This window comes from Culicoides brevitarsis, chromosome 2 (genome assembly GCF_036172545.1).
Source record: "Culicoides brevitarsis isolate CSIRO-B50_1 chromosome 2, AGI_CSIRO_Cbre_v1, whole genome shotgun sequence".
NCBI lineage: Eukaryota > Metazoa > Arthropoda > Insecta > Diptera > Ceratopogonidae > Culicoides > Culicoides brevitarsis.
In genome coordinates, this window is record NC_087086.1 from 42,364,750 (window position 1) to 42,392,739 (window position 27,990).

General features: G+C 31.7%; 2 protein-coding genes across 2 annotated transcripts; one reads left to right on the forward strand and one right to left on the reverse strand.

Annotated features, from left to right (window-relative positions):
• Positions 1-53: 53 nt before the first annotated feature.
• On the forward strand, positions 54-27,939 carry LOC134829198 (uncharacterized). Its single transcript, XM_063842196.1, has 4 exons — positions 54-195; positions 323-1,086; positions 6,100-6,249; positions 27,862-27,939. The coding sequence occupies exons 1-4, from the start codon at positions 78-80 to the stop codon at positions 27,937-27,939; spliced, it is 1,110 nt and encodes a 369-aa protein (XP_063698266.1). The 5' UTR covers positions 54-77.
• Positions 23,610-24,647, reverse strand: LOC134829283 (uncharacterized). Its single transcript, XM_063842306.1, has 2 exons — positions 24,421-24,647; positions 23,610-24,317 (listed from the first exon to the last, which is right to left on the reverse strand). Exons 1-2 carry the CDS (start codon positions 24,590-24,592, stop codon positions 23,881-23,883), a joined length of 609 nt encoding a protein of 202 aa, XP_063698376.1. The 5' UTR covers positions 24,593-24,647; the 3' UTR covers positions 23,610-23,880.
• Positions 27,940-27,990: the final 51 nt, after the last annotated feature.

Consider the following 27,990-nt stretch of genomic DNA (forward strand, 5'->3'; position numbering starts at 1 on the left):
GAAATTCGACCCGATCAACATTCGCAATGGGACTTTCAAATCCATGATGAACAATAACAAACAAGAAATCACGCAAAATGAGTGAATTAAGTTTAGAGGAAATTCGGGCATTTATGCTGCAAAACAACTGTAAAGTGACAAACCATGCATTAGTGAAGCATTTCAAGAAGTTTCTCACAGATCCAATGACCCAAGGTATGTAGAGTTGATGTGAAAAGTGATAATATTTCGCGGGCACTTGTTGCTTTTGATTTTGCGAATTTTGTTTAAAAACAATTTTTTGTGAATATTCGTGTGTTTTTAATCTGAAACAATATTTCAGATGAAGCCCGCAAGAAATTCAAAAGTTTCGTGAACATTTTGGCGACAATAAAGAACGAAAATGGCGAAAAGTATCTCGTGCTACGTAAGAAATATCTCACAGAAGTGCCCACAGACGACGGATTACAAGCCATCAATACAGTTGGTTTGCCCGTATCTCCTGCGCCGGGAAATCGTTCGTCAAGTTCTTCATTCCATTCGGATTTCGATACGTTTTCTCCCGTACATCAACCTCGTATTCCTCCTCCTTATCGTCCTCCGCCCGAAATAATTTCGCCAACACATTCCAATAATTCGCTGAACATGTCTTCAACTCCAAAACTGCCTTTCGTCGAATCGCAAACGGAAGACTTTTATCGCGAGTGTGTCGATGAGTTTCAAATCGCAATGAACGCTTTGAAGGAAAAAGATCGCGAAAAACGACTTTCACGACAACACAGCGTTCCTGTATCTCCTTTGCAGCAGTATCAGGAAACAATTGGTGCTCCTCCAATGATTTTCCGTCAAAGTAGCGTTGATATTCCGCCTCCAACGCCTCCCAAGAAGCTCAGCATTTCACGCGAAAATAGTGTCGAACAAAAAACTCCCGTAAAAGATTCGCCCGTATCAGAATCCTCAAGCAACAAGGAAAATATCGAGAATGAAAACAACAAGATAAGCGTGAAAGAGGCAATGCAGAAATTTAATCGATTCGCGTCGGAAGAAGAAGCAAAAGTTCCATCGCCCATCGGAAAACAAACGAAAAAAATTGACGAGATTGATAAGGTAAGCAATTTTTTATTTATTGATTATTTACACATTATTTTTTTGCCTTAATCGACAACAAAAATCGGATTGAATTTAGTTTTTAATCGAATTCACAGTCGATAAGTCTCACAAAATGAGCAACAAAGTAAGAAAAAGTTCTGAAAAAACACACAGAAAAAAATGCTAAAAAGAAGAGAAACATTAAAATTTCTGACATGTCACAAAAAAAGTTTATTTTTATTCCCAAACTAAAGAGGGAAACAAAACAACTGCTTGTTTTTCGTTTATTATCATTTTTTGTTTCTCATTTTATATAAATTTTTTTTAGCATTTTGTCTGAAAATACAAAAAAAAAAATCGAAACAAAAACGAGACACGATTGGTGTTGCTTGCTTACAGCACACAAAATAGAAACACGTTTTAATTCCTGTGTCTTAAGTCTTATTTAGAAAACACAACAGCCAAAAAAGACACTGTGGCTTACGTGATTTCAATATAAAATTTTAAATATTTAACAACAACAACGTGAAGAACAATAAAATAACTTTTTTTTGGGGAAATCTTTGCTTTTTACCGGGTTTCGCGCATAGAAATATAATTACCATACAGTCGAAATGAAAAAAGGCAGGGAGAATGAAACCACAAAGAAGACAAAGTTAGGACAAAGTTTAGGCAAAAAATCATGTTCCAAAAGTTAAACAAACCAAATAATGAACAAGTGAAAAGTGATGAGAAAAACTGTGGTTTGGAACTTTTTTTTCGGGAGGTAAAATCCCAAACGTGATTCTTTTAAATGACTTCCATTAGTTTAAAATGTCCTTTTTTTGTGAGTGCGACACTCCAGCAAAGCGAACATGACGTCGTCGTTCAATCAAGTCTCCAAAGTTTTACAGAACGGTAGTTTCGAACAAAAGCCTTTTGCGGCGCTACTTTCATTAAACGAGATTTTCCTCAATAAATGAGACGACAACATGTCATGTGTGAGTGTGTTTGTCTTTAAAGCAAAACCCGGTGTGCGTTAGAGGCAAGATAAATATAAATAAACTTGATAACATTTAAATTGCTGCACACTACACGTGAAAATTTCTCATCCATTTCACATTCCATTTATAATACATTTGAAAATTAAACAAGGAACAAGTTATCTAGTATCATCGTTTCGACGACGACGTCGTTGCTGTTGCTTTAGTTTCACTCGTTCACAAAGCACAACGACGACGACGACGACGAAGAGTAGAGTATGGAACCTAATTTTAATAGGTTGAATGTTTTGTTTGTTTGCATACATTGCTGGCATCTCCACGCACTCAAATGGGATGTACTTTGCCATGTTTTTGTTTTATATATATCTCTCTGTTTGTTGCTGCGATGATGCTGCGACGTACTTTGAGCAAAGACACACACACAAATATTTTGAACATGGTTTTCATTAGTCCCTGCGGTGATATTTAGAAACAAGTAACAATACAATAAAGGTATTGTGTGTGTGTGTCTTTTGTGAAAAACTCCACACATTTACCTTTTATTTTTAGCTGTGAGTCAGGAAACAAAATACCTGACAAACTGGGTACAATAAATTAATATATGTAGCAACTCTCGTCGGTTTGTGTGCTTCGGAAAAACTAAAAAGGTGCGTTTAACCCATTTTGTCAGACATTCACACACATACACCAAGTCCCAAATCCACATTTTATCTGCTACATGTTCTTTTTCCTCTCTCTCTCGGTCGTCATATGAACGTTTAAGTTAACGTGTTTCAGCAATTTTTCACTTTTTCTAAACTTACCTTTTTAAACTTGAGATGAGATGAGAAAATTTAATCACATGTGATGATAAATATGCAAAAATAACCCTAAACTTTCGTTTCGTAACTAATAATGAAAAAATGTTATGAAAATGAGAAATAGTGTCTATAATATTTAAAATTTTCCCCAAAATTTAAAAAAAATTTAAAAAGGGAAACTTTTATCCGACAACCCTATTTGAATATTTTACTGCGTGCGTAATTTTTGCAGATTCATCTTTTTATATCCGACAAAAAAAATATATAAAAAAAATTTAAAAAATATTTTTAAAAAATTTAAAAATGAAGTTTTAACTTATAAAACAAATTTATATTGAAAAAAAAATAAATTAAAAAAAAAATTATTTAATGAAGTGAAAATTTTTTGAATTTTTTTTTTCGCGTTAAATATTCCTTGAGTCATAAGAATTACTTTTCTCCATGAAACATATGCTCGGAAACGCATAGTTTTTGCCACAAGTGCTTAGTTTCAACTTTTGTAGGGCAAAATCAATATAAATTTTATAAAAAAATAGAGATGGAGGAAATTTTCCCTTCTACATGTGTTAGAGTTAATGAATGTGTTAATTTATGTTTGTTTTATTTTTTTGCTAAAGAACTCCCAATTGGCTTCATTTGCATCACACATCATGCCAAATAACATCATTGGGGAAGAATTTACATAAAAATGTTTCGAGCTAAAGAAAAGAATTCAATTTATTTGATAACGAACTTTATGCTTTTTTTGATCGAATCAAAAGATTTGCATCTCACGTTCACGCATCATAACAAAATGAAGAATCTCGTTAACATTAACTACGAATTGATTGATTACTTTTTTATTACAATCCAAAAAAAAAATATATTTTGATTACCAAATTATTGCTTCGTTTCTATTGTTGAAATCTTTCAATTATTACAAAATAGATCGATTGATATTAAGTATTTTCTTACAAAAAATGGGTTGGATCATCTCGTTATTCCCGTTGCTTACTTATTAATTGAATGAGAATCGAAAAGAGCGTTGAAAAAATACAATGATTTGGCAGAATCGATCCTGAGAGTGTTTTTAAAACGATAAATATGAATTTTATGGGCTAAACGGCGATTTAAAAGGAAAAAATGAGACAATAATCGTAATAATAATAATTTTATCACTTTTCGTCGTTGTTGTAATAATAATAATTCCATTACAGCAGCTTGTCAACATTTATTTTTATTGTTATTTGATTTTTTTTCCTCCTTTTTGTGATTGGAGCGTGTTATTTGTGTGTGAAGAAAATATAAAAACATTTGTGAGGTCCATTTTATTGCTGATCGTGTGTAGGAGAAAAATAATGTGTCAATATTTGAACAAAAAAAAAAATAAAATAAAATAAAAATATGATATTTTTATTGAATATTTGTTCTGTGTCGTCGATGTGTTGTTTTACTTTTAGAAACACAGACATTTTACAACAAAATTACAACGTTCAACAGTGATGTTGACAAGAGAACGTGATGTTATTGATTTTTATAAATAAATGACGACTTGTCTGTTTTCCCATGTATTTTTTTTTTTGAAAATTTGTATTAAAAATGTTACAAGATCATCCACGTGTCTATACTTGATATGAAACTCACCCTTCAGTTCATTAATAAAAAAAATGAAAACGCATCCTTTTGTTGTTCGAGACTTTGAAACCTCACTTTCGTTACTCTTAAACGTAAACAGGGCATAATGTTGCTTTTTTATGAGACTAAACATTAACAAAAGAGTACTTGAGAATTCATTCAAGTGCCTCTTTATTAAATATTATAATGTTTAATGTTTATAAAAATTGTTAGAAGATGATGAGGTTAAGTGCTATTTAAACAATTTTTACGGGAAAGTTTACAACCGAATCCTAATTAGCATAGAAAATGTATGTTTCGAGACGTTCAGTAGACAGACGTTCGCTAATTATAGAGAGCAACGTTGTCCAAAAAGATGTTTTTCTCGCAGTGTATTATTATTAGAACATTATTATAGGCTAAAACATGAAAACGTTTTGTCAGAAGCGGGTCCATCAAATGATGATGATTATTATTATGCGTTTTTAGATGTTTTTGCATCATTTTGTTATTATTGCTATTAATAAGGGTAGGAGGAAATGGTTAAATGGCGTTTCTCGTTTTACTGAAATTTTTATTAAAACGATACAAATTCGATAAACCACGACTTTCGTGTCGAAAATGAATGAAAATATTCAGTTTATAAATTAATTTGAATTATTTTACAGAAAATTTATTCAAAACGAGGCACAAGACAAAAATTCGAGAGAAAAAAGGGACATCATCATGCAAAAGTTCTTCGTAAAGTTTTCAAAACTTTGCATTTCTTGAAGGTTTCGTGCCTTCAGGTATCGAATTAATGAGGTTGCTCGACAGACTTGCATTCATATTCATGATTAGTCGGTGTCGGAAGAAACATGTTAGAGACTCGAATAGAGAAAACGGGAAATAATTGCCCTTTATATCATAATTAGTACAACAACAGAAAAACATGTTGTTTAATAAGTTAAAAGCGACTAATTATTGGAAGAAGAAAAAAAAAGGAAAAATTATCTTTCATGTTCGAAAAAATATTTCAAGCGAAAATAATCGTTTCCCTCGTACTGTTCGCGCTTTGAATAGCGAAATATTAAATGCCAAATCAGCCACATCCCACTTTTCGTAAGAAGAAAAAAAAGTTCATTACAACTGTTTTTTGTACATATTCCATTAACTAGATCATTAACATAGATATTGCCTTTTGTTGATTTATTAATCAAAAAATTTATATTCGAAAATAATAAATTTCGTTACAGAGGCGCTGCCCGTGGTCTATTTGAATATAAAGTTAAATTAAAATTTTTGATAGTTTAATTATTTTTTTTTTCTTATTCTCTTGTGTGCCTCGGTTGAAATTTCAAGTGAATTTCAATTTATAAACATAATGATTTTCGAAAAATATTATTAAATAGTTGATCTATGTTTCGCCATATGAATCTCAGCCTCATGCTGACTCGATGATTTTCAAATTTTTTACGACTTGTTATAATACAATTGTTGTTTTTATTTACAAATCATTGTTTTTTTTTTCATTTTCAATATTATTGGCTATGCGCCTAAATTTTCTCCATATCAACTCTCGTAAGTAGTTGAAAGTCATTGTTGTTGTTAACCCCGTTTTATAATAATTTTATTATTTTTTATTAATTCGTATTTTATTTATTTCCAAACAACAGGCTGCGAGTCAAGATCACGAAGACGACGACAACACTCTCAACTTGATCCAGCATCCGAAAGCGAAAGAATGGATTGTTCATGCCTGCAAGTGCGATTATCAAAAACTCAGCAAATTGGCGCAAGAGTTTCCTGTCTTGGTAAAGCTGAAGGTAAGTTATTAAAAATTCTCGACATTTTTGCTCGAACATAATCACGTCTTTCGTTCGCTGACCATTGCCATTGCGAAACAACTACTGTGCCATGAGACAAGACAGCAAATGACACCAACGCAAAGAAACGGACATTTTTTATATTTATGTTAAGAAAATGAGAAATTGTGTAAGACGAGAAGAAAAAAAAAATACATACGGAGACTGCTGCATTGAGATAGAAATATTATTAGGCGCCATCAGAAGACATACATGTGTGTTGTTTGTGGTAATAATTGTCCTTTTTCACTCTCTCTCCCTTGCTTACTCGAAGTCGTTGCTGCAAGAATATATTTTCAAATTAACATTTGTACAAAAAGTCGTCGTCTTCTGCATATTTTATTGCATTTTTCGTAATAATATGTAACAACAACGAGATGAACGCAAAGTGTGTGTAAACATTTAATGGATTAAAAAGTTATAAATAAAAAGTACGAGAGAAGAAGGACCAGACAATGTGTGAAAGAGCATTCGGATGTTATCATGTGCGAAAATTTATAATGAACGTGCAATGTTTATTTGCAAACGGATTTCAGGTCAAAAAAGTACTAAAAGTTGATTTTCAATTTTAGGTTACGTAATGCCATTCAGGACATTTTAAACCATCTTGCTTGTTAAAATCATCTCATATCACTTCCTCGAACAAGACGCTAAAATATTTGCCATGCTCTGTTGAACAAACGCACTTTACATACCATCACACAACATTCTGTGCTTGCCTCTGTGCACTTTAAAATGACATTTTAGATGACAAATGTTTTCTAATTAAGCCCATACAGCAACGAGACACACACTTTCTGAAATAATTTACCAACAATAACTTCTTCATTTGTTTTACAATGCCTTTCATTCTCGCATTCCGAGAGTCTGTATGGAAATACGAAGGCGATGCACACTCAGGTATGCCCGAGATGCATCATCGTCATCTGCATTTGGTCGTATCGAGAGACATTTGTCATGGAATGAATGATATTTTTATGTGTGCCTGTATGATTTATTTGTTTAAAAGTTTGTGTCATCATAATTCTACGGATTGTTTGGCATTTAAATTGTTTTCTTGCAAAAAAAAATGCTCGACAAAAAAAACTATACTAATTAAATTGTGAAAATGTTGAGTAATTAATCATCAGTCTCAAGCAGCAATGCGCACAAGAAATTTCCGAGGAATTTAAATTATGAACTTGAGTTTGAATTGACGAGCATCCGGATCTAAGGGCGCCCATGAGGTCATAAAAAATTGTCGTTGTGAAGTAAATGAAGATGTCAATCATCGAGTCTTCTCATTACGCATTAAAGTTAATTTTTCCTGTGCGTTAGTTGAGCTTAATCCGTTCAACGAGTAAAAGGGCGTTAGTTGAAAAAAAATAATCATTAAATTTTACGCAGATGATTATTAGTATCATTCCGTAACTCCGAAAACATTCTTTCAGGCGTAATAAACATTATTTATTATGTTTAAAACGCGGCGACGGCGGTGAATCGTGGTTATAAAAATGAAAATTAGATACATGTGTATAACATTACAACGAAGTGAAAGAAATTCCGCATTCATTTCAATTTTTCACACACTCCTCCCTCTGATTTTCGCGCGCTTCTACATATGAGAAGTTTGAACGTATGTCAAAAACATATAAATATCATAAAAATTTAATAATAAAAATGGAAACATATTAACATGACACTCTTGTTCCGTGCTTTTTGTGTGTTTTGTCAACAAAGTCCCGCGCTTATTACGCCTTTAAATGTTATTTTACGGGATACGCAGCATGTGTAAATACTTATAAGCACATTATTATCACTCTCAGTCTCTTCTCGCTCCTATTTTCTTATTATTATACATTTTCGGTAAAGACATTTTTTAATATTCATAACGCCGGGACACATATGAATATGTAATAGATTATATTTATGGCAAAAAAAAAGAGTCAAAAACCATTAAGAACAACGAAAATTCAATGAAAATTTTGCTAAATCGACACATGTTACATAATAATTGCCTTTTAAATACTGAACTAAACTTATTATCCCATCGTAAATTCATTTTTTCAAAATTCAACTAAAAATCTGGATGTGACAGAAAAAAATTGATTTACGCTAATGTTTAATGGATTCACGATAATTAGGTACAAGATGTTTATTTTTCTGTTTTTTTCGTCAATTTCTCGTAAAACATTAAATTTGACTCCTAAATTGGTCCTTCTATCTGTAACATTGCGAACGGTGTCGTTTACATCCATAATAAAAAAAAACGAAAACCAGAAAAAAACAACAAACAAATGTTAAACACTCTAGTTTACAAACAACAAATTTTTTATGTGGTGTCCCTTTTTTTGTAACTAAAATATATTACAGAAAAAAAGTACAAATGTTAGTTATCAAGTTACAACTTCTACTTTTTTTTTTGTATTTTTTCGAGGATATTTTTGTTTGTCGTTTTTTTTTGTTAATTGGTAAAAATTGAAACATTTTAGACATTAAGAGAGTCAATTTGAAAGAGATATTCTTCGTATCAAGTTTCCGGAGGACTTTTTACATAAATTAGCAATATCGATGAAAAAACGGTAAAGATCTGCTTTGAATATTTAGAAATTTTTGCTGTACCTATAATTAAGTTCCGTTAATCTCTTGTCCTCTCTTCGACACTTTTTGAAGAAATTAAAAATTCTAAAATGAAACTACTAATTAAGTTGAAAAAATATTTCGATGAACGAAATGTCCCCAAGGTACGAAAATTTCATGTTGATTTTTCGTAAAAAATAATAAAAAAAAAATGTTTCAAAACACAGACAATCAAATTGCTCGAGAGCGCTTACAAATTAAAAACATAATTCAATAAAACTCTACAAAAAATGTTTTTTTTTAAAAAAATAAAAGTCACAATCGTCTCATTCATCATTCAATTTTTTGTTACTTTTTTCAGAGGTTTTGACAGAGTATCGTTCTATGATGGAATTGAAGTCTATCCGACGGTTGTTTTCATCACAAAAAGCGCTCTTCATCAAAAAAGTGTTTCAGAATTTTTATTAATAATTCAAATTGAATACAAATTCATCCAGAAATATGATCGCTCGCGATGATTTATTGGAAATTTTGTACAATGTTGTGCGTACAGGACGAGATAGAGAGACTAAAAGTAAAAAAAAGAGGCATATATTGATATAGAAAAATGGATTGAATTGGATGTAAGCTTGTCATCATTTACATATGATACTTGTCAACATGCATCGCACTTGTTCATTGTTTTTTTCTGTCTTGCTCTCTTGTGACTTATTGCACGATGTTTTCTGTGGCGTGAATGATATGCATCTTTCGACGTCTTCTTATTAAATTCTTCCCGATGGAATAGTTTTAACGCCTCTTGATTAACGCCTTGGCGCCAAATCAACAAACAACACGAATGACAATCGAATTCCTTCGAAGAAATCTTAATATCCGTTCCTTCGGGGAAGATGAGCCCTATTGATGAGGATGAAAAAAAAATATAAGAATAATTAAAAATGATGTAAAAATAGCTGAAAGCAGTTTTGTTGTCTTTTTTGACGACGACTAACTAACGTCGACAAAAAGTCATGAATAATAATAATAATAACAGAAAACATGGCCCTTGTTAATTTCATAAAGTTTTCTGCGTCTATTTTGCCTTTGCTCGCTTGGCAAGTAGTTAATTTTGTCAGTCATTGCAAATAATATTGTACGCCTCCATACCGCATCGTACATAAATTCATCGAGCGAGGGTAATAATATCAAGAGGAGAGTCAAAATTTCAAACAATATAGCCTTAGGATGTACATGGACCTCATTGCTTGCTTGCTGCTTGTTGTTTTCTGTGTGTGTGTGTGTACTTTGCTCCGTTTTTAAAATTATATTGTTACGAAAATTTTGCGTTGTTATGATAGACTGCCTTGTGACTCTTGTCACGCCATAAATACAGCAAGACGAAACGAACGACAGTTATTTGAACGATCAACTTTTGTTGTTCGCCTGCCATGGCATTGTTTTTGTTGACAATTAAAGTTCACTGAACACGACCTCGTGTTTTGACGAACGGAGCAGGAGAGCGAATCCATCAATAACGCAATTAAAAGTGTGAAAAATATGAAACAATTTTCGTTAAATGACGTCAATTTTTCACGCGCACGGGGAAAAACTATTTTCAGCTCTTTTAACAAATCAACAACAACTGCATCGGAAGAGTTTATGAAATTTTAATTTGTTTGTCATTTGCGTGACATGTTCAAAGTTCACAAGAGCTCGAAAATGACACAAATTAATTATATAAAAAAAACTGACAAAATTCTTCTCACATAAATTTCTTGATGTTTCAAACAATTATTTTTAAACGTTTTTGGGGTCTTTTGCGCGTCGTGTGGCTGCATTGCCCTTTTTATTAATATGTCACGTCGCGAGAAGAGCAGAAGACAAATGTGATTGAAAAAATAAATGTATCATGTCAAGAAGATTAAATTTTAGAGCGCATCGCGTCACATTATACCACGCACGCGTTTCGCTCTCTCTCAAATTTCTAATATTTTGACGAATTACCTCGAAACAAAAAATAAATAAATAAAAACACACAGGAATTCCGTGCGCACGGGAACATGGAAAAATATTTCGTCGTAATCCAGTAGCGCATCCCAAATGATCTCATTCTGACAGTCACGCATCTCGAAAAAAGATTTATTTTGTGTTTCCCTTTATTTTTATAAATTATTTAAATACTTTTCAGTCATTTCGAACAAAAAATCATCTGATACCGAAACATCAATTAATGTCACGGCGCGGATGCAAGAGATGGCGATGACACAAAGTCACATCTGTAGCGCGAACGGAACATTCATTTAAATATTTGATTGTTAATTTCTCGTTTATTTTAATTATTTTGGCTTCCCTTTTCGCTTGCAGCAGCGAAACTGATTTTTGCGATAAAGCTTCTTGCGTTGAAAGGAGAGAAATCCAATAATAAATAATTTGTTTGTCAAAAAATTCGTCATATTTTATGTTTTTCAATTGGAACAGCCCCGGGCGTAAATCATGCAATTACATTTATTTATTATATATTTAATAATATATTCGTTGAAGCGCATTCAGACTTCCTTTGCTGATCATCTTTTCAGGAGCGCATGAAATTGATTTAACTGCATGTTAAAAATTAGTTGTTGATAGTATCTTGCAATTTATTTTATGTCTTTCTCTTTGCTGTTGCTGCAGTTTTGTTTCATTCATCCTCATCGAATGCCTTTTTGAAGAGTTTAATTGTCTGTCAGTAACTAAAAATTCATAAAATTACAAAATTTAAAAAAAAATTGGAAAAATTTCAAATGAAATGTTTTAATTTCTTACCAAAATTTGATGTTTCAACGATTTCTTTATATTAAAAAAATAAAAACGAAGCAATTCTTATTTTTCAGCAACCATATAGCAATAAAACAACAGTAACTGATAAATGTTTTGGATTTGATAAACGACGTTACTCCTGCCTGATTCAACAAAATAATATATTAGACTCGTTCGCACATTCACACATTCGATAAAAAAAATCACATATGGACAAAAAGGGAGAAAAAATCCATTTATTTTGTGGAAGACCACAAGAGCGCCCAGAATTTGTTGAAACAATCAATCGCAGTATCCTCCCTTTTCAATTCATTTTTCTCTCTCTCGCTATATGTTTTTTGTGGAACAACTTCAGCAGTCAAGTTTTGCTGTGCCATGCAACTTTTTTAACAAACTGAAATGAAATGAACAGGATAACCAAACGGCGGCGTGCATCCATTCTTTTGTTATATATATTTTATTTTAATTTATATTAAAACACACACACAGGATATATTTTATAACGAAATCAGCACAAAAATATCTGTGTTATCACATGTGAGCTCGCTCGCTTTTATACTTTTAAAATTGAATTGAAAACACACAAAACATAAATCATCTAGTTCGTTGTTGTTGAACGTATATTTTCAAAACTAATAGAGATTTTTTTTGCGATTCGAGAACATATGTGAACTTTTCTCGTTCCTTTACGTTCAAAAAAGTTGTGTTTAATTAATGATCTGCCTTGAGAGTAAGCCTCATTGCCAAGCCCAATATTATCTCATTAAATATGCAAAAACAAATCGTTTTCTCCAACAAACGACGACAACTCATCAAGTCATGTTTATTATTTTTGCTACTTTGTTACTAAACTTCGTTCGCAAAACAGCATCCAAATAATGTCTTCAAATTAATCGTAATACAAAATGTGCCACTTTTTAAAACGATGACGACATTTTACAATGACAATGTCCGACAGCTTCAATTAAACTTGTTGTTCTTGCTCCGTGTACGCTGTTTGAGTGCAGAAAGACAAGTAGCTCTCTTTTTTGCATTTAATCCATTGCTACCGTTGGAAATTTATATTCACACACAAACTGCAAAGAAAAAAGAACCACATTATAATTGACAATCAAAATTAATTAGTTTTTAATTCTTGATTAATTAAATGTTAATGTCATTGCATTTATATTTTTTGTTTTGCACTGCAATGTGTGTGCGAAACGGATGACGAAGAGGAGACTGAATAAATTGTGGATTTAAGACACTTTTTTTTAACTCACTAAAATGATCGACGAACGCAGTTGTGCATTTTTTCAAATTCAATTCGTTGCGAACTTCAGGTTGGAATTCCACAAAAAATCTGAAATGAATGAAAATAAGCGCGATATAGTGTTAGAAAGTGTGTAAAATGTCTTGAGTCATTCATGAAAATGTAACAGTTTTGCAAAAAATAAAAAAAAAGTTGGACATAATTAATTTCAAACGTTTGTCGAGACATTTTTAGCAGTGAAAGCGTTTCCATGCAGGTTTTTGATTTATTCACTTTTAGCAGTAAATAAAATGGTAGATTCTCATCTGAGGCTTGATAAATTATTTCCGGAGCGAGCTATTTTCTTGTTGTTGTCCTGCGTGCCTTGAAAATGCAAAACAATTTCGTCGTCTTCGTGTGACAACAATTTCCATAAAATAAGGACATGTTATGTGTCTGTTTCATCCATCATTTAATATTGCATTTTCTTACAAAGACACACACACACACACACAAGAATGACAAGAAGCCAGAAAACATGCTGTTGCTGCATAATTCTCATTGCTTTGCTGTTTTGTTGTAAATTATGCAAAATTGCAAGCACATTCGTTCGTTCGTCTTCGTTCTTCTCCAAAATACTCCTCCTCTCTAACGAGAAATTATCATGAAAACGAGAAGATTTCTTTTTTTGCAGTCTGTCGTTTTTCGAATGTGTGCAAGAATAAGAACAAGACGATGACTGACCTTTTGCTCGCCTTCGCTTCTCAATGTCCTCTTGCGATGATGATTTCTTAATGGATTTTCTTCAGAATGTCTTGTAACATGGAAGAAGTAAAATTGTAAAATGGTCGTTTCTTGCTTCAAAATCCCCAATTGAATGTGCATTTGTAATTGAGATTCTAATTTATTCATTTTTGGATTTCAGTTGAACCATTTTTACGGCATTTTGTGTTCAGATGAGCAAAAATCCTGCAAAAAAGAGAAAAATTTAAAGCTTCGTAAAACAAAATAATAATAAATAAATGGAAAATCTTTCATTAGTCGACTTGAATCATTGATGCCAATGATTACGGAACAACAATAGCAAACAAACTTCGATTCATGTTAAAAAGTGGGATGTATTTTGACTAAAATTAATTATCTATTCTTTAAATCCCTGCACTATCTCGAGTCGACATATTAAAATTAAAATCAATAGTAACATTGTTACTTACTTCTTGTGCTGCTCTGCTCGGTTTCATTTTCCCAACCACAACATTTTGGTAAATAAATTTATGCATGCGTCGTCGACGTTCGTACACACATTTACAATAAATAAATTTATTTGCAATAATATGTCTTGTCATTTTGTGTCTTCTTTCTCCTAAGAGGAGGAAGTGTAACTATTTTATTTCTGTTCTGTTTCTGACTGGATCTCTCGCTTCTCTCTGTTGTGACTTTTGCTGCAGATATAAATTTTATCATATCATCTAATTTCGTTCGTTGCTTGCTAAAACTGAAGAAAATGAAACGAAGACGACGACGATGTGTGTTTGTGTGTGCGATTTACGCTTAAGAAATGTAATTGATGGGAAACATGCATCAGGAAGGGATTAATCAGATTTGAGAGCAGCATGCATGTCTCTCTTGCTGTCTGTGTATTATTTAAGATTTCTGGGTATTATAATAATTGCATGTGAAGTGTAAATTTGTAATAAAATTAATTTTATGTAAAATTGATGTGAGTTGACAATCGCAAAAAGCATTTTGCATAAAGGATCGTCAGCCAACAAATCAATTTCAATTCCGAGAAAGAGTCGAATTCATCCAGATGTTTGTATGGAATTGGAAGAAAAGTAGTTTGAATTCCTGATAATTTGTTAATGAGCCGGAAAAATATTTTTGGTCAGACAAAAAATAAATTAATAAACATGTAACAGGATACACTTTGTAACATTTATCCCTTAAAATATTTTTTGAACCTTTCTTTCTCAGTTTCTATGAAAAAAGGCGAAGGTTGAAAATTTCGGGTGTTTCCTCTGCACAGAAAAAATTTTGACATCTTTTTTTTTGTAATTACGAGGTGATAAATGTTGGCGCCTAATTGTCGACACACTCTCGTCATTTTTCGTTTGTAAATCTGAAATGTTTGAAATTCCTACAATTTAACTGAATTGACGAAAAAGTGATTTATGTACTTCCTTAAAAGATTAGAGGACTCATCACGAAATTCTTTAAGCATTTTGTGTGAATTTTTTTCAACCACAGACGACATTTTTTGTTCCGCCATTATCGTGTTTGTCGCTCGTTTTTGGTAGGAGTTGATTTATGTCCATTGATTTATTTTTCTTTTGGGGAAATCCTTTTGCCAAAAAATTTTTCTCCCTGTCTGTGGCAACTAAATTCTTTCTCCGCATCCATTAAAACGCCGTTAATTTACTATTTAAAAAAATAAAAACCAAAAGTACATGGGAGATAAATCAAACTTCTTCGTTACTTACATGTTTCGTGTTTCTCTCTAAATAATAATAATACGACAATATAATAATGTAATGAAATCCCGAAACAAATAAAGCAGAAAACTTACTTCAAAGCATGTCAACACAAATCCAATAAAAATGATTTAATCGCCCGTCTCGTTCTCGTCTCTCTCTAATGAATATATCGCCCATTTAACATTTAATTTCTTGTCACAGCGAATAAATAAATATAAAATTTTTGCATCATTGGAAATCTTTTTTCTTTGCTCGTTTGTGTCTTGTTGAGTACTTTGTAATATGGATGTATCTTGTTTGTTTATTACTATAAAATGGAAAATTATCACTTTATTAGTTGAGATATTATTATTAAAGAGAGCCTTGTTTCGTGTGATGTTTTTTGTTATTTACAATAATAATGAAATGTTTTATTTTTTTAGCAGAAAAAAACATCAAACGACTTGTTGGAACACGAAAAAAATACGAATCAACGAAACATGAGCAGCGTCCCTTTTGAACATCAGAAGTTTATGTGAAAACCAAAAAGATGACTTTTGGTACAAAAAACGCTCGTTGACAGGTCTTTTGATGTTGGAACAAGGCTCATATCAACAACTACAAGTAATTTGTTCGTCGTTTTTTGTGCGCTTGTCTCAATCCAAACCGAAACATGACTTTTGCGCAAGTGTTTAAAGTAATTTTGGGCGATCGTCACTCAACCAAAAGAACATCCAAGACACCTTTTAACGACATCGACGTGTTGTGTAACAAGTATTTCAGTTATTTATCCCTCAAAGGGTTAACATGACAAAAAATGTGTGTTTTTTTTTCGTAACAACAACATCCTTCACGACGATGATTATGTCGGTTGACGCGACATCATGATCCGATCAGCGTTTAACAGATAATAATAAATGTATCAATAATGAAAAAAAAATTGCTAACACATTTATTGTCAATGCGGGGCTTATAAAACATGCATTGACAAGCATCTCATAGTTTTAACACTGCTTTTAACCGTTTGAGCATGTGTTTAACTAATTATTATGATGTTGATAAAATTTATATATAAATTTTATGTAGACATGAGTTTGAATAATGTTTGTGTGAATATTAAATAAGAGATGCGCGCACGTCGATGTCGCAAAAAAGTTGTTAACGGGATGTCGAATTAGCACTTTTGACGTTTCTGAGCGGCGGCTAATTAAAATTCAAGGATAAACGTCAAACTTCAAAGGATCAGATCGCCATAAAATTAATATTTCATGCGAGTAAAGGATTTATTACTTTGTGTGGATAAAAGAAACACAACGACTTCTTCCGGTTTAATCCTTTTCATTCACGTGACAAGTTGTAAAGAAAGTCCTTTCTTGTTTCTTGAGATAAACAAGCAAAGATAACGACTTAAAGCTATCAATTATTTCGTGAAAAATGTTGTCTATTAGTTTGAAACGTGACATTTTTACAACCGAATTTCGCTTTCAATTTATTCCAAAAGTTTGTCAAGTCAAAACAACAACATACCAAAAACGGAAGTTCATTTCCCCAGAAATAGCCGATGTAGAAAGTTCCAATTGTTCTAACAAAAAACAAAAGGAAACAAAAACAGCAGTTTTAAAAATGTTAGATTCTTTTGAATACTTAATTGCACGCAATTTGTGTTAATGAGGTAGGAGAGAAAATTAATGAAATTTTAATTTTTAATTGGAATTAATGAACTTTTCGACCGGAAATCGACACCTGTATGAAGGATTTTGATACGAAAGGACTCTCACGATTAATATTCCTTTCAAAATTTTCTGACAGATGGTCGATTTTCAACTCTTTCGACACATTTGACAATAATTAATGATGGCTAATTAATTTAAAGCGCGATAAACTGTTTCTTGTTCTTCTCTAAGTCTTGTTTGGCTTGAATAATGAAGCGCGTGTGAAAAAAAGTTATAAAAATATGTCATCTGTGATCCAAAAAAAAAAAGTAACTCTTCCAAGAGAAGCTTATCGCAAACGAAGATCGTAGTTGACTTTAAAAATGGCTCTGTTTATAACGGATTTTTTCTTTCGACACAACGAACCAATTGAATTAAACTTCAACACTTTGATTTAATTAACAGCTCCGTCGCTATTCATTAACGACGAACAGAAGAAAAGCAAGTGCACGATGTGTCTCCTCCTTTTTATTCGTAACTCTATTTTTCAATTAAATGGCGCGCAGCAATTAAATGGTGTTGATATAAATTTATTTATCAATTCTGAAATGAATATCGCGCGACGAACTACTGCAAAGAGAGTATTTAATGGCGATGAAATTAAAAAAAAAAAAATATTTCAGTCACGAAATGTGCGCTAAGTGATGTCGTTATTAGGCTCTGGAATGAAAATTGTGCGCGCACGATTCCTTCATTCATTAGAATTTCAAATCTGGTCGTGTTGTTCGTGTGTTTGACGAGACAAGTTCTAAACTTTTTATTAAACAATAAATAAATTAAATATTTTTCTTCCTCGCTCCCTCGATTTTTTTTTATTTTTCTTCTTAATTAGTCACAAAAAATATCTTGTTCAACAAGTCTCTCCGATGTTTTTTTCCTGTTTTACTTTTTTTTTATTGTACAAATATTACGAACAGATGATGAATGTTCCTCTTATCCGCGCGACAGAGAATTTAAAAAAAAGTTACCATAAAAAATCCGTCGTTGATCAGTGTGTGACAAGCCAAACAATAAATTAAATTAATTACCCACAAGATTGTCTCCCAAAATTAAAAAGTTATACACACATAAATTAATTTAACATAAAATACGATTAACTACGATTTTTCCAAAATATCATAAATTATCTAACAATTTTTTACTCTCGCGGGGCGTGCTCCAAGATGTCGTCTTTTGTGTTTTACAAGCAAGGGAATTGTTCAAGCATCCAGCTATAAGGCGGGAGGGATTTCCTTCTTTACTATTTGCATGAATTTTGTCATTGTCATTTTTTTGTGAAATTTTCCGCCACACACGAGCTCTTCTTGCAACGGGATTGATAGAAAACAGAGGGAAAAGTCATTACTGACGACGAAAAAAATACGAAAATACATGTAAATTTTTTCGTTGTTTCTTTTCTCGAAGACGACAAGTGTATGTGTATGTACGAGTCATAAAGCAAGAAAAACACGCGAAAGACAAGTGAAATAGTTTTAAAACATTTTTGCTAATAAATGACATGTTTTTGTGTGTAATTTTAAATTAACCAAAAGTGTCTTGTCATTAATTAAGGAGGTATTTATCGTTCATTATTTGTGATTATTATTAATGTAGAATTTCTTCGTACTTGCCTGCATGAGTGAGTGAGTGTCTGACAATTACAAATAATGCTTAGAGGCACAAATTTGCAGATGGTACAGGAAAAACGCGACATGTGTACTCATTAAATATCGTCAATTCTCGCGAGATGACTCAAAGTCTGATCTAAACTTTTTTTTTGTTTAAAATTTTTCTTTTACGAGTTTTGAGGCTTTCTTTTCTTGTCACAGTTCATTCACGAAAAAAAAAAATTAAAAACTTGTTCGAAAATTTGTTCCGGAAATGTCGAACAACACTCAAGACAATGACAACTTTAACAAATAAATTTTGAACTATGAACAGCCTTTTCTTACTAATTTTTTAATTTATTTGCTACTGTTTACTCTTCTTTTTCTTTTTTTGTGGAACACGAAATTCATTCATAAACTCAAATGTTGACATCGAAACATAGATTTTCAGGAACTTGTTGCATTTAGCATTCCTTATTGTTGTAAATTATTGCACATATTTACACGACGAGCAGAGAAAAAAAACACTTCATTCATAATAAATATACAAATAAAGCAGCTCCAAATGAAAATAAATTCCAAAATTTTTTAAAATAAAAAAAAAAGTTTTTTTCATACAAAATGGCAAAAAAATAACCCATTTTTGAGCGTCAAATAATATTTTTAAATTTTAAAATTAAAGAAAAAAAATTCATAAAAAATAACTGTCAAAAAATTTTGAAAAAAAAATTCAGTAATTTTATGAAAAATATTTTTTGATAAGAAATTTTAAGAAAAATATTATTTTCAAAACAAAAGTTAAAAATTGAAAATTTTTTTGAAATTTTTTTTTTTATTTTTTGAAAAAATTTTGAAAATACAAAAAAAAATTTGGAGCAGCCTAAAACAAAATAATAAACAAACAACAACTCTGTCAGTCATTAAAGTTGTTGCATTTATGACGGACGACGACTGTTTTTACAGTTTTTTTGTGTGCTTCACTCTCGAAAATAATAATAAAAATAATAAATTGTGCATAAAATTCGCTCGAAAAATGTTTATCCATGTACGGTACGGAGGAAAGAGGTAACTTTTAACAAGAACAACAACGAAAAAAATTCATCATAAATTCATGTCAGAATGGATGGAAAAACATTTGCATCGTTCGTCGTTGACGTCGACATCGCGTACAAATATAAATTTTTCAAAAGAATTATTACGATGATGAATGATTGAAAAATTAGTGCAAACAATACAAGATTCCGAACTACTAACAGTAGAACAGCAAGAAACGAGTCTTTTGTTTTATATTAATTTAATTTAATTCATATTTTTTGTTGCTACGTGAATTTATGATTGTTATGATGTTGTTGATGAAAAACTGGGTGAAACGGAATTATTTATTGTTATTACAGAAAAATGATTTGTAAAAATTGATAACGTTCTGGCATTACAACAAAAGCAAATGTAATGAATGTTGATGAATGTAAAAAATGAGTCTTAGACCCTATTAGCATAAGAATGACGACGACGTTGAAGGCAAAAAAGTAGAAAATCATTAAAAGAGTACATGATGCGTACAAGAAAGGTTTTGTTTGCTTTTAGATTCACTTGTCATTTTCAATTACAGTCCCATTGGGCAGCAAGTCGTTGACCAGCAAGGAGCTTTTTGCGTGTTAATTTCTCGTTAATCGGTACTTCTATTTGTTTTTTCCTACCAACTTGTCTATAATCTGCGTTCGAATCGACGAAAGGTTCAAGTTCAATTGAAAAATGATGAGTTAAGTGCTTGTTTTTCTGCCAACTTCGGATTCGGATTTGATTACATTTTACGATATGTGTACTTTTTAAATGTTTATTTATTTATTTGACGACACCCACTTTTTAGCTTTGTGCGTTTTATGAGGAAAAAAGAAGTAGTAGAAGCGCATCCAGAATTAAAATAAATAATAAACGCAGCAAGTGAGCAAATATTATGCACGAGGAACGAGAGATAAGCGCGAGCACACCAAACAACAATAAACAATAAATTAATTTGTAATCGACATAAATTACTACTTGAGATATCGGATTTACTTATAAATTTAAACTTTTTGCATGTTTTGAAAGGATATTCGGTTTCATGCAACTCCCAGTTTTTTCTTCTTTTCTTACTGTGCGAAAAGAAGAAGAAGCTTTTCGAAAACAACAAGCAAAACGATTATTAATTGCGCGCAGTGCAGTTGAACATACAAAAAAAACGGAAAGGTGCGATTTTGCCTTTAACTTTCTTTCACGAAACGCGGATTTCGAATGTTCTTCAAGAAACCTTGAAGGAATGTTATGTCGCGCATCGTCAAAAAAATTACCGTGTGTGGGACTTTGACATCGATTTACAAAAAGTATTAAAAAAACGAAAATACACATTAAAAAATTTCATTGGACCACCAAAGTTTTTAATTTATTTTGAATTTCTTACGCGCGAGCATAGAAAAGTGAAATATTTTTAGAAGGAAGTTGACATTGAGTAATTTTACGTCATTATTGTGAGAAACGGGAACATTTTCCATTGACAAATTTCTTAATTTCCATAATTTTTTAAATTTTTTCCTCATTTTCAGAGGAAATTTAGATAAATATAAAATCTAAATTCACTTCCTTATTGCGTCATCGAACAAATCGGGTCAACGATGGCGTTAAAAACACTTGTTCTGAACATGTTTGATGAAAAGTCTTACAAATTTTTTTCTCTTGTCTCGTTTTGTCAGCTGACCAAAGCAAAAAAGGTTCATGTTGGATAGATTCGCTTGACAAAACACTCTCAAAGAATCTGATTATAATTTATAATTGTTTGTTTATGAATTTTCAAGTAAGATCGCATGTGTTAATGATATTTAATCAAAAATTCTGAAAAGTATTTTTTTGAAAAATAAAAAATTCCCTCACTAAATGATACAAAAATGACTTTTTGTTAAGTAAAATGTTTGTTTGAATAAATTTTCGTTCGTTTAGAAGCCGGAATTTATAATTATTATTGTTAATGATGTCTTCTTTACTTTAATTTTCTGTCCTTTTATGACTTAATATAATAATTTTATGCTGGTTTATTAATAATCCGAGCAGGTGTGTTACGAATTAGTTACTTTCAAGCATTTAATGTCGATTTAAAGAAAAACTTTTTATCCGACGGTCAATTTTCTGTATCGTTTATGAGTTTAAACTTCGATATAACGAAACTTATGAGAAAACGAACACCTTCGAACAACATCTGTAGTCAATTTATTTGAATATCTTCCTTGACTTGACTTCTATCAGCAGTTCAATTCAATAGTTCACACCATCGAACGTCGTTTATCGCCCAAAACAACACGCCAACAGACAACGAGAGAGAGAGAAAGAAAAAGATAAGTCCCTGTCCTTTTTTCTTCTTCTTTTCTGTTGTATTTGATTTTACAATAAGATAATTTTTCGAACATTTTATTTTTTTTTTTTTAATATTGTTGGAGAAAAAAGTTTTGAAAGTGCATTTGCATGTAATTTTTCCCTGAACATCTTATCTCCGTTTCTCTCCCTTTTGGTTGACCTGTCCAGCAACTCTCAGATCAGATCAGATATCGCCTCTAATTTCATAGCTCATTACCTGCGTTTCATAAATAATCCACAAAAATCATTAAAATTCTAGAATGAAATAATGCGTCAAAATAAATTTACCCAATATGGAGCCTCTGTTAGTTTTTTTCTCCGTTTCTCTTTTTCTCAAGTAAATGGCAACTCTTGAAAGTAAAGGCAACATGTCAGTTGACGAACGACTTGACGAACAATAAAATAATAAAAAACATCAAATATGTGTAGAATTTTTGTGAGATAATCGCCGTTACGCACAAATGATGCGAGAATGATGACAAAAAAAACGTAAAGAGAATAGTGTCTTACGAAGGCGACTATTTAGGCGCCACTTCCATAACTGCATAATCGAATCGCATCTGACTTTTTATAAGGAGAATTGACTGATTGATGTTGTGTTTGTCTTTTCTCTTTAGTTTTTTGCTTGCCTCATTCACTGAGAAAATTGATGAAAACAAAATGCGCAAAAAAGTTGCATTGATGAAATATTTGATATGCCTTTGCTGCATATTTTTACGTCATTTAATGTCAATTGTAAGAATCTGCTACTGAATGAAATGCATTTTGGATTAAATTTCAAAGTGACTCATTTTTATTTATTTTTTTCTGTTACTTTTTTTTATTCATTAATCACGAAAAAATGCAAGTCAAAATATTTTTACCAAAAGCATCGTATGGATTTCCCAAAAGGTAATAAAATCTTAATTTTTTGTGTGTGGATGATAAAAAAAGAGAGACTTTAAAATTTTTATCTAATTCTGTGATCAATTACAAATTTTTTCTTCTTCTGTCTGCAGACAACAACAACTGTGCACAATGAAATGAATGAGACACAATAAAATATTTTTTATAATAATTTTTCTGTTTGCTACTGTTTCATGTTTCACATTTTTTTTGTCTGAATCTCTGAAGAAAAGAAGATTTTTTCCATATATTTATCATCATTTTATTGTTTATATTTACCAACAGAGGTCGAGTAGTGTGTTAGTTGCTCATTTAAGCAGAAAATTTGGATAGAAACAAAAAAAATTGAGATATTTATCAGAAACAGAAAAAATGACGACATCGAAATGAACCTATAAATTTGTAGTTGAAGTGATAAATATTCGTCTTACTAATGAAAATCATAAGGTGAAAGGTAGTTTGACTCTGTGAAGCAATTTTCGTTCGAAACAAACTATATTTTCTTGTGTGGTTTCGGTTTTGAGAGTGTTTACAGAGCAAAAACACAACATTTTACGATCAGATCCCATAAAAATTCAAATCACGATCATATTCATGTCTCGCGAGCCCATTGTGTTGTATGCTTTTCATACAGCAAAAGCGCATAGAAAGAGACACCGAGACCAACAATGACAAAAAATTGTAAAGAAAAAGGAAAAATCGACCACACACATTGATAACTACACGATTTTTTAATATTTTTGAGTGCTACTGTTCTTCTGTCTTTCTTTCTTTGCTGCCTTTTTTTGTCGTATTATTATTAGTTATTTATGTTTAATGTCTGTATCAATATAATAAAACGATTATGTCGCCTTATTTCATGTTTATGTTGATGAGCGATGCGATAAGGCGTCGAGTCATTGTTTTGTGATTGGTCGAAGCGTTTTATTTTTTTTTAATTTTTACACATTTTTTATATAAATATTCACTAAAACTAAAGAAAAACATCAAGTCTCCATCTAAACATCAAATTACATAAAGCTCTTGAGCAGCACGAACAAAACTACTCCAATTGTTGTTGTTGCTTTCAAACCGGGCGCTGCATTGAACAAATTACAATAATCCCAATCGCAAGTGTTACAAGTTGCTGAATATCCGCTCGAGTAAGGGAAAAGTCTTCGAAACGCCTGAATTGCTGAATATGTGCTGCAACTTCCTTGTCCATATTGATTGTTGTTGATCGCCAAATTTGTGTTGTCATATCCCGCAGCATAGTCTCGATTGTCTGGATTGTGCGGATTGAAGATGATCGGAGGATTTTGTCGCGGGAAATTTGTTTGAGGATAGTTTGATTGGTATTGCGTTTGCGGGATGTACGTCGGATTCACATTATCATTGTTAGAACTTCCAACGCCGAAGGGATAGGTCATTTCGTAACAATCTTGTTCTACGTAGATCTCTCGACTATCTGTTAATAACGACAACAAAACGTTTTAATGATGATGAGAACAATGAGAAAAACTCACATGACATTTTTTTCACATAATATAAAAATAACTAAAATTACTTACGACTAACAACTTGTGTAATTTTGCATCCATAACGACACTCGACAGTATCACGGCAATTTCTAACATCTCCGATGTAACCGCTTTCGTGACAACGATAACAACGAGTGCCTGAAGCAGTTGAGATAAGTGCAGCACTTGCCAAAAGCACAAAAATGCGGGATCTGGATAACATTTTTAATTTCACTTAAATTATTTTTGGGTTAGAAAAAAGCCCTTCTGTTCGATATGACAACTTGTAGTAAAATGAGACGCGGTTTTGCTCGTAATTGATGTAATATATCGTAAATAAGCGATTCTATTGTCTTTTTAGTGTATGTAGCTTGGTAGGTATGGTAATATCTATGAAAAATGAATGACACACAAATATAATGTTTGTGTGAAGTCGACTGTGAAAATTTTTGACAAAAGTGTATTTTGCACGAATTTTTGTCTCAATTTGATGATTTTCACTTTTTATTTAAATTTTTATAAAATAAAGTTGAAAATGAAAAAAATATTAAATTTTACTTGAATATTTTCACATTTTGTTAAAATTGAATTCAACTAAAAAATCTGAAAAATTTAAAAAAAATGTATTAAAATTAATTTGAATAAATTCACTTTTTGCAAAAAAAAAAAATCAAAAATTAAGTTAAATTAAAAAAAATTATCTGTTAACTTCTAAATTGAACAAAATGTTAATTTTAAAATTTTTTTTTAAAAAATTACCTCTTAACTCATTTTTTGATGTTCAACAAAATTTTAGACTTCAAATCCATTCGATTGATATTTTCTCGAAAACTCAACGAAATGCCTTTGCATACACTTCCAAGTTAGGTGTGTTATGACCGTGTCTGCAATCGTACCTCTATTTACCTTATCAATACATATTGATAATATGTAGTGTACCGAAAATTCATAAAAATGTACGCGGGGTCGTTCAACCGCCTTCTTTTGATTCGACATTTCACACATTAGAGGAAAAATAGGAAATATCGGAAAACTGTCAAGTCAAACAAACATTTCCTCGAGCCTCTTCACTAACGCGTCATAATTACACGTAAATATTTAATGAACGCACATACGCGCCTCATGAGCTGTTAATGTCCTTTTATTTGATTGCTTCGACTTCAAATGTGACGGAAAAAAAGTAAGTAAGTGTCAAAAAAGACTTATAAGAAATCGTTAATCATTGTCATTAACCTTTGGTTTTTTGTATTGGAGCGTTGACCTACTTTCATTTACAAGTTTCCGGGTGCGATGGTTTCTCAATGACATGGTCAGTTTTTTTTTTCCAAATTCGAGTTGAATATCTCTGTCCCTCATATTTGCATCGTTTTTCGTAAAAAAAACCCGAGTTTAAAAAAAAATTACGTCATTTTTTTGTGTGAATGTCTGCGTGAGCTTTTGTCTGTAATGAGTCTGTGAATGACATCTAGCATGAGTTTCAAGAGTATTTTTTCCACATGAGTAACATTCAAAAATAAATAAAAATGTATTATTTATCAATTGTTTATAAAAAATTATCTGGCGATAGTCGTGTGTTTGTTTGTTTATGTTAAGCAACAATTATAAGTAGACAAAAGATGACAAGTTTTGTTGAGTCAGGCAACACGCAAGAACCCAAAAACGACGACAGCTCATCAAGTTTAGCAAGAAAAGTTCTTTTTAGATCATTTTCGTCAATTTTTCGTGTGAGTAACTTCCGTTAAATGTTTTTTGTGATAAGAAATGATATGAAAATGACTCAAAAATCGATCACTGAGTCAAAATTTCGAGCTCTTGACCTTTAATATGCTTCATTGCGGATAATAGCTCGTAACTGGAGCACTAAATCTCGCTCTTGACATAGACTTGAATTAGCTTTAGTTGTTAAATATTACGAAACACCTCAACGTAAGTCATTGTCATTGTCGAGCAACTAACCGTTAAACACTCAGATGTTAAATGAGCGTTAAATTTTTGTCTCAAATTCTATCTGAGACTCGTTTTTTGGATTCTTTTCTAATTATTTTCGAGCAATAACATCATTAATTATCGACATTTCATTTAAAAATGTCACCCCTTTTCAGTACCTCATTAATTTACGATGCAATCTTCCTCTCTCGCTTTCTAATGAACATCTTTCAATAAATTAACACAAAATTTTTAAATCATTGTTTCATTATCTTTGTCAACAGAGACCAACAATTAATCAACTTCAACACTCACTCATCTCGTCTCGTGATGAAAACGACGATTTCTAATGATGACGAGATTTACACGTGAAAAAAGTGCTGAAAAAGTTAATATTATTAATAACAAAATGCATTGAGATAGAACTCGTATGATAATCACTTGGAAACATGTGTTCAGTCAATGCTTCAATTAAGATAACAACAGAAAATAAAAATTAAAATAAAAGTTGTTCCCTTGCTATGTGCTTTTCGAGGTAGAGTTAAAAATTATTATTCGAAAAATTTAAATAACTTTTTTAAAATATGCACTCGAATATAGATAAACCTTCGTTCCTCTTCGTTTTTTTTTTTTGGTTGTTCTAAACAAAAAGCGTCACAAATTTCGAGTGAAGTAAGCGGCGTGTTGTTGACAGCTCGCTCTCTGTTCTGTATCTAAATCTGTATCATTTCTCGGTTAATGTGTGAAATTGTTCGAAAATATAAAATCAAGGATGTCAAAACAAATGGATTGAGTAATGATGTCGCATCGCACGGTTGTCGTCATTTTGAAAAGTGAAAAAATATGTTAATCTCTGCTTCTGTGGAATTTCTCTGAATCGCATTGTGGGTTGTGACGACAAGTTTCCTACATTTCTCTGCAGAGTTTTAGAGAGAAAGAATTGAAGATTAATGATTTTTGTAAATTTCGAGTGTCAAAGTCATTAAAAAAAAATCTTACCTTCGCCAAAGACGACACGATGTTAGTTCACATGCATGTTTTTCCGCTCGATTTATTGATTGAACAATGTAAAACAGCCGCAATTAAGCTACTGATTGCATTTCCATCTCACCCATCGTTGCGCGCGGCTCCAATAGCTATAATTACAAGGCACAAAAAAATCGAATTGCAATTCATTAAATTGAACAACAATTTGCCTTTGATGTGAACTTTTATCAAAATTATGCGATTTATTATGATTATTAATAATAATATCATAACATAAAATAAGCGAGCGAGAGTGAAATGATTGATTGTGCAACGTCGAACGCGAAAGGAATGAACGGAAAACCGCAATTCAATGTCTTGTCTGAACACTCCGCGTCGTCGGTCAACTATCATCATCTCACACACAAAGTTATATTAAATGGATCATTAAACTAAATTGTAATTATATTTGTATTGGATTTATTAAATGCTTGTTCTTGTAATAGCAGGCCGCCTTTGAGGATTTTTTTTCTTTCAATTTTTAGTCCTTTTTATATTTTTATGTGAAACTAATGAATTTTTATTTTTTTCTCTTTTCAGGATCCAAATTCGGTATGTGACCTTCAACGATCATCTTCGACGCAAAATGCTATCCAAACACACACACCCGTTCTGTAAATAACGAATGCAATAGAAATTTATGTGTTTTGCTTATCGAATTAAGTATCA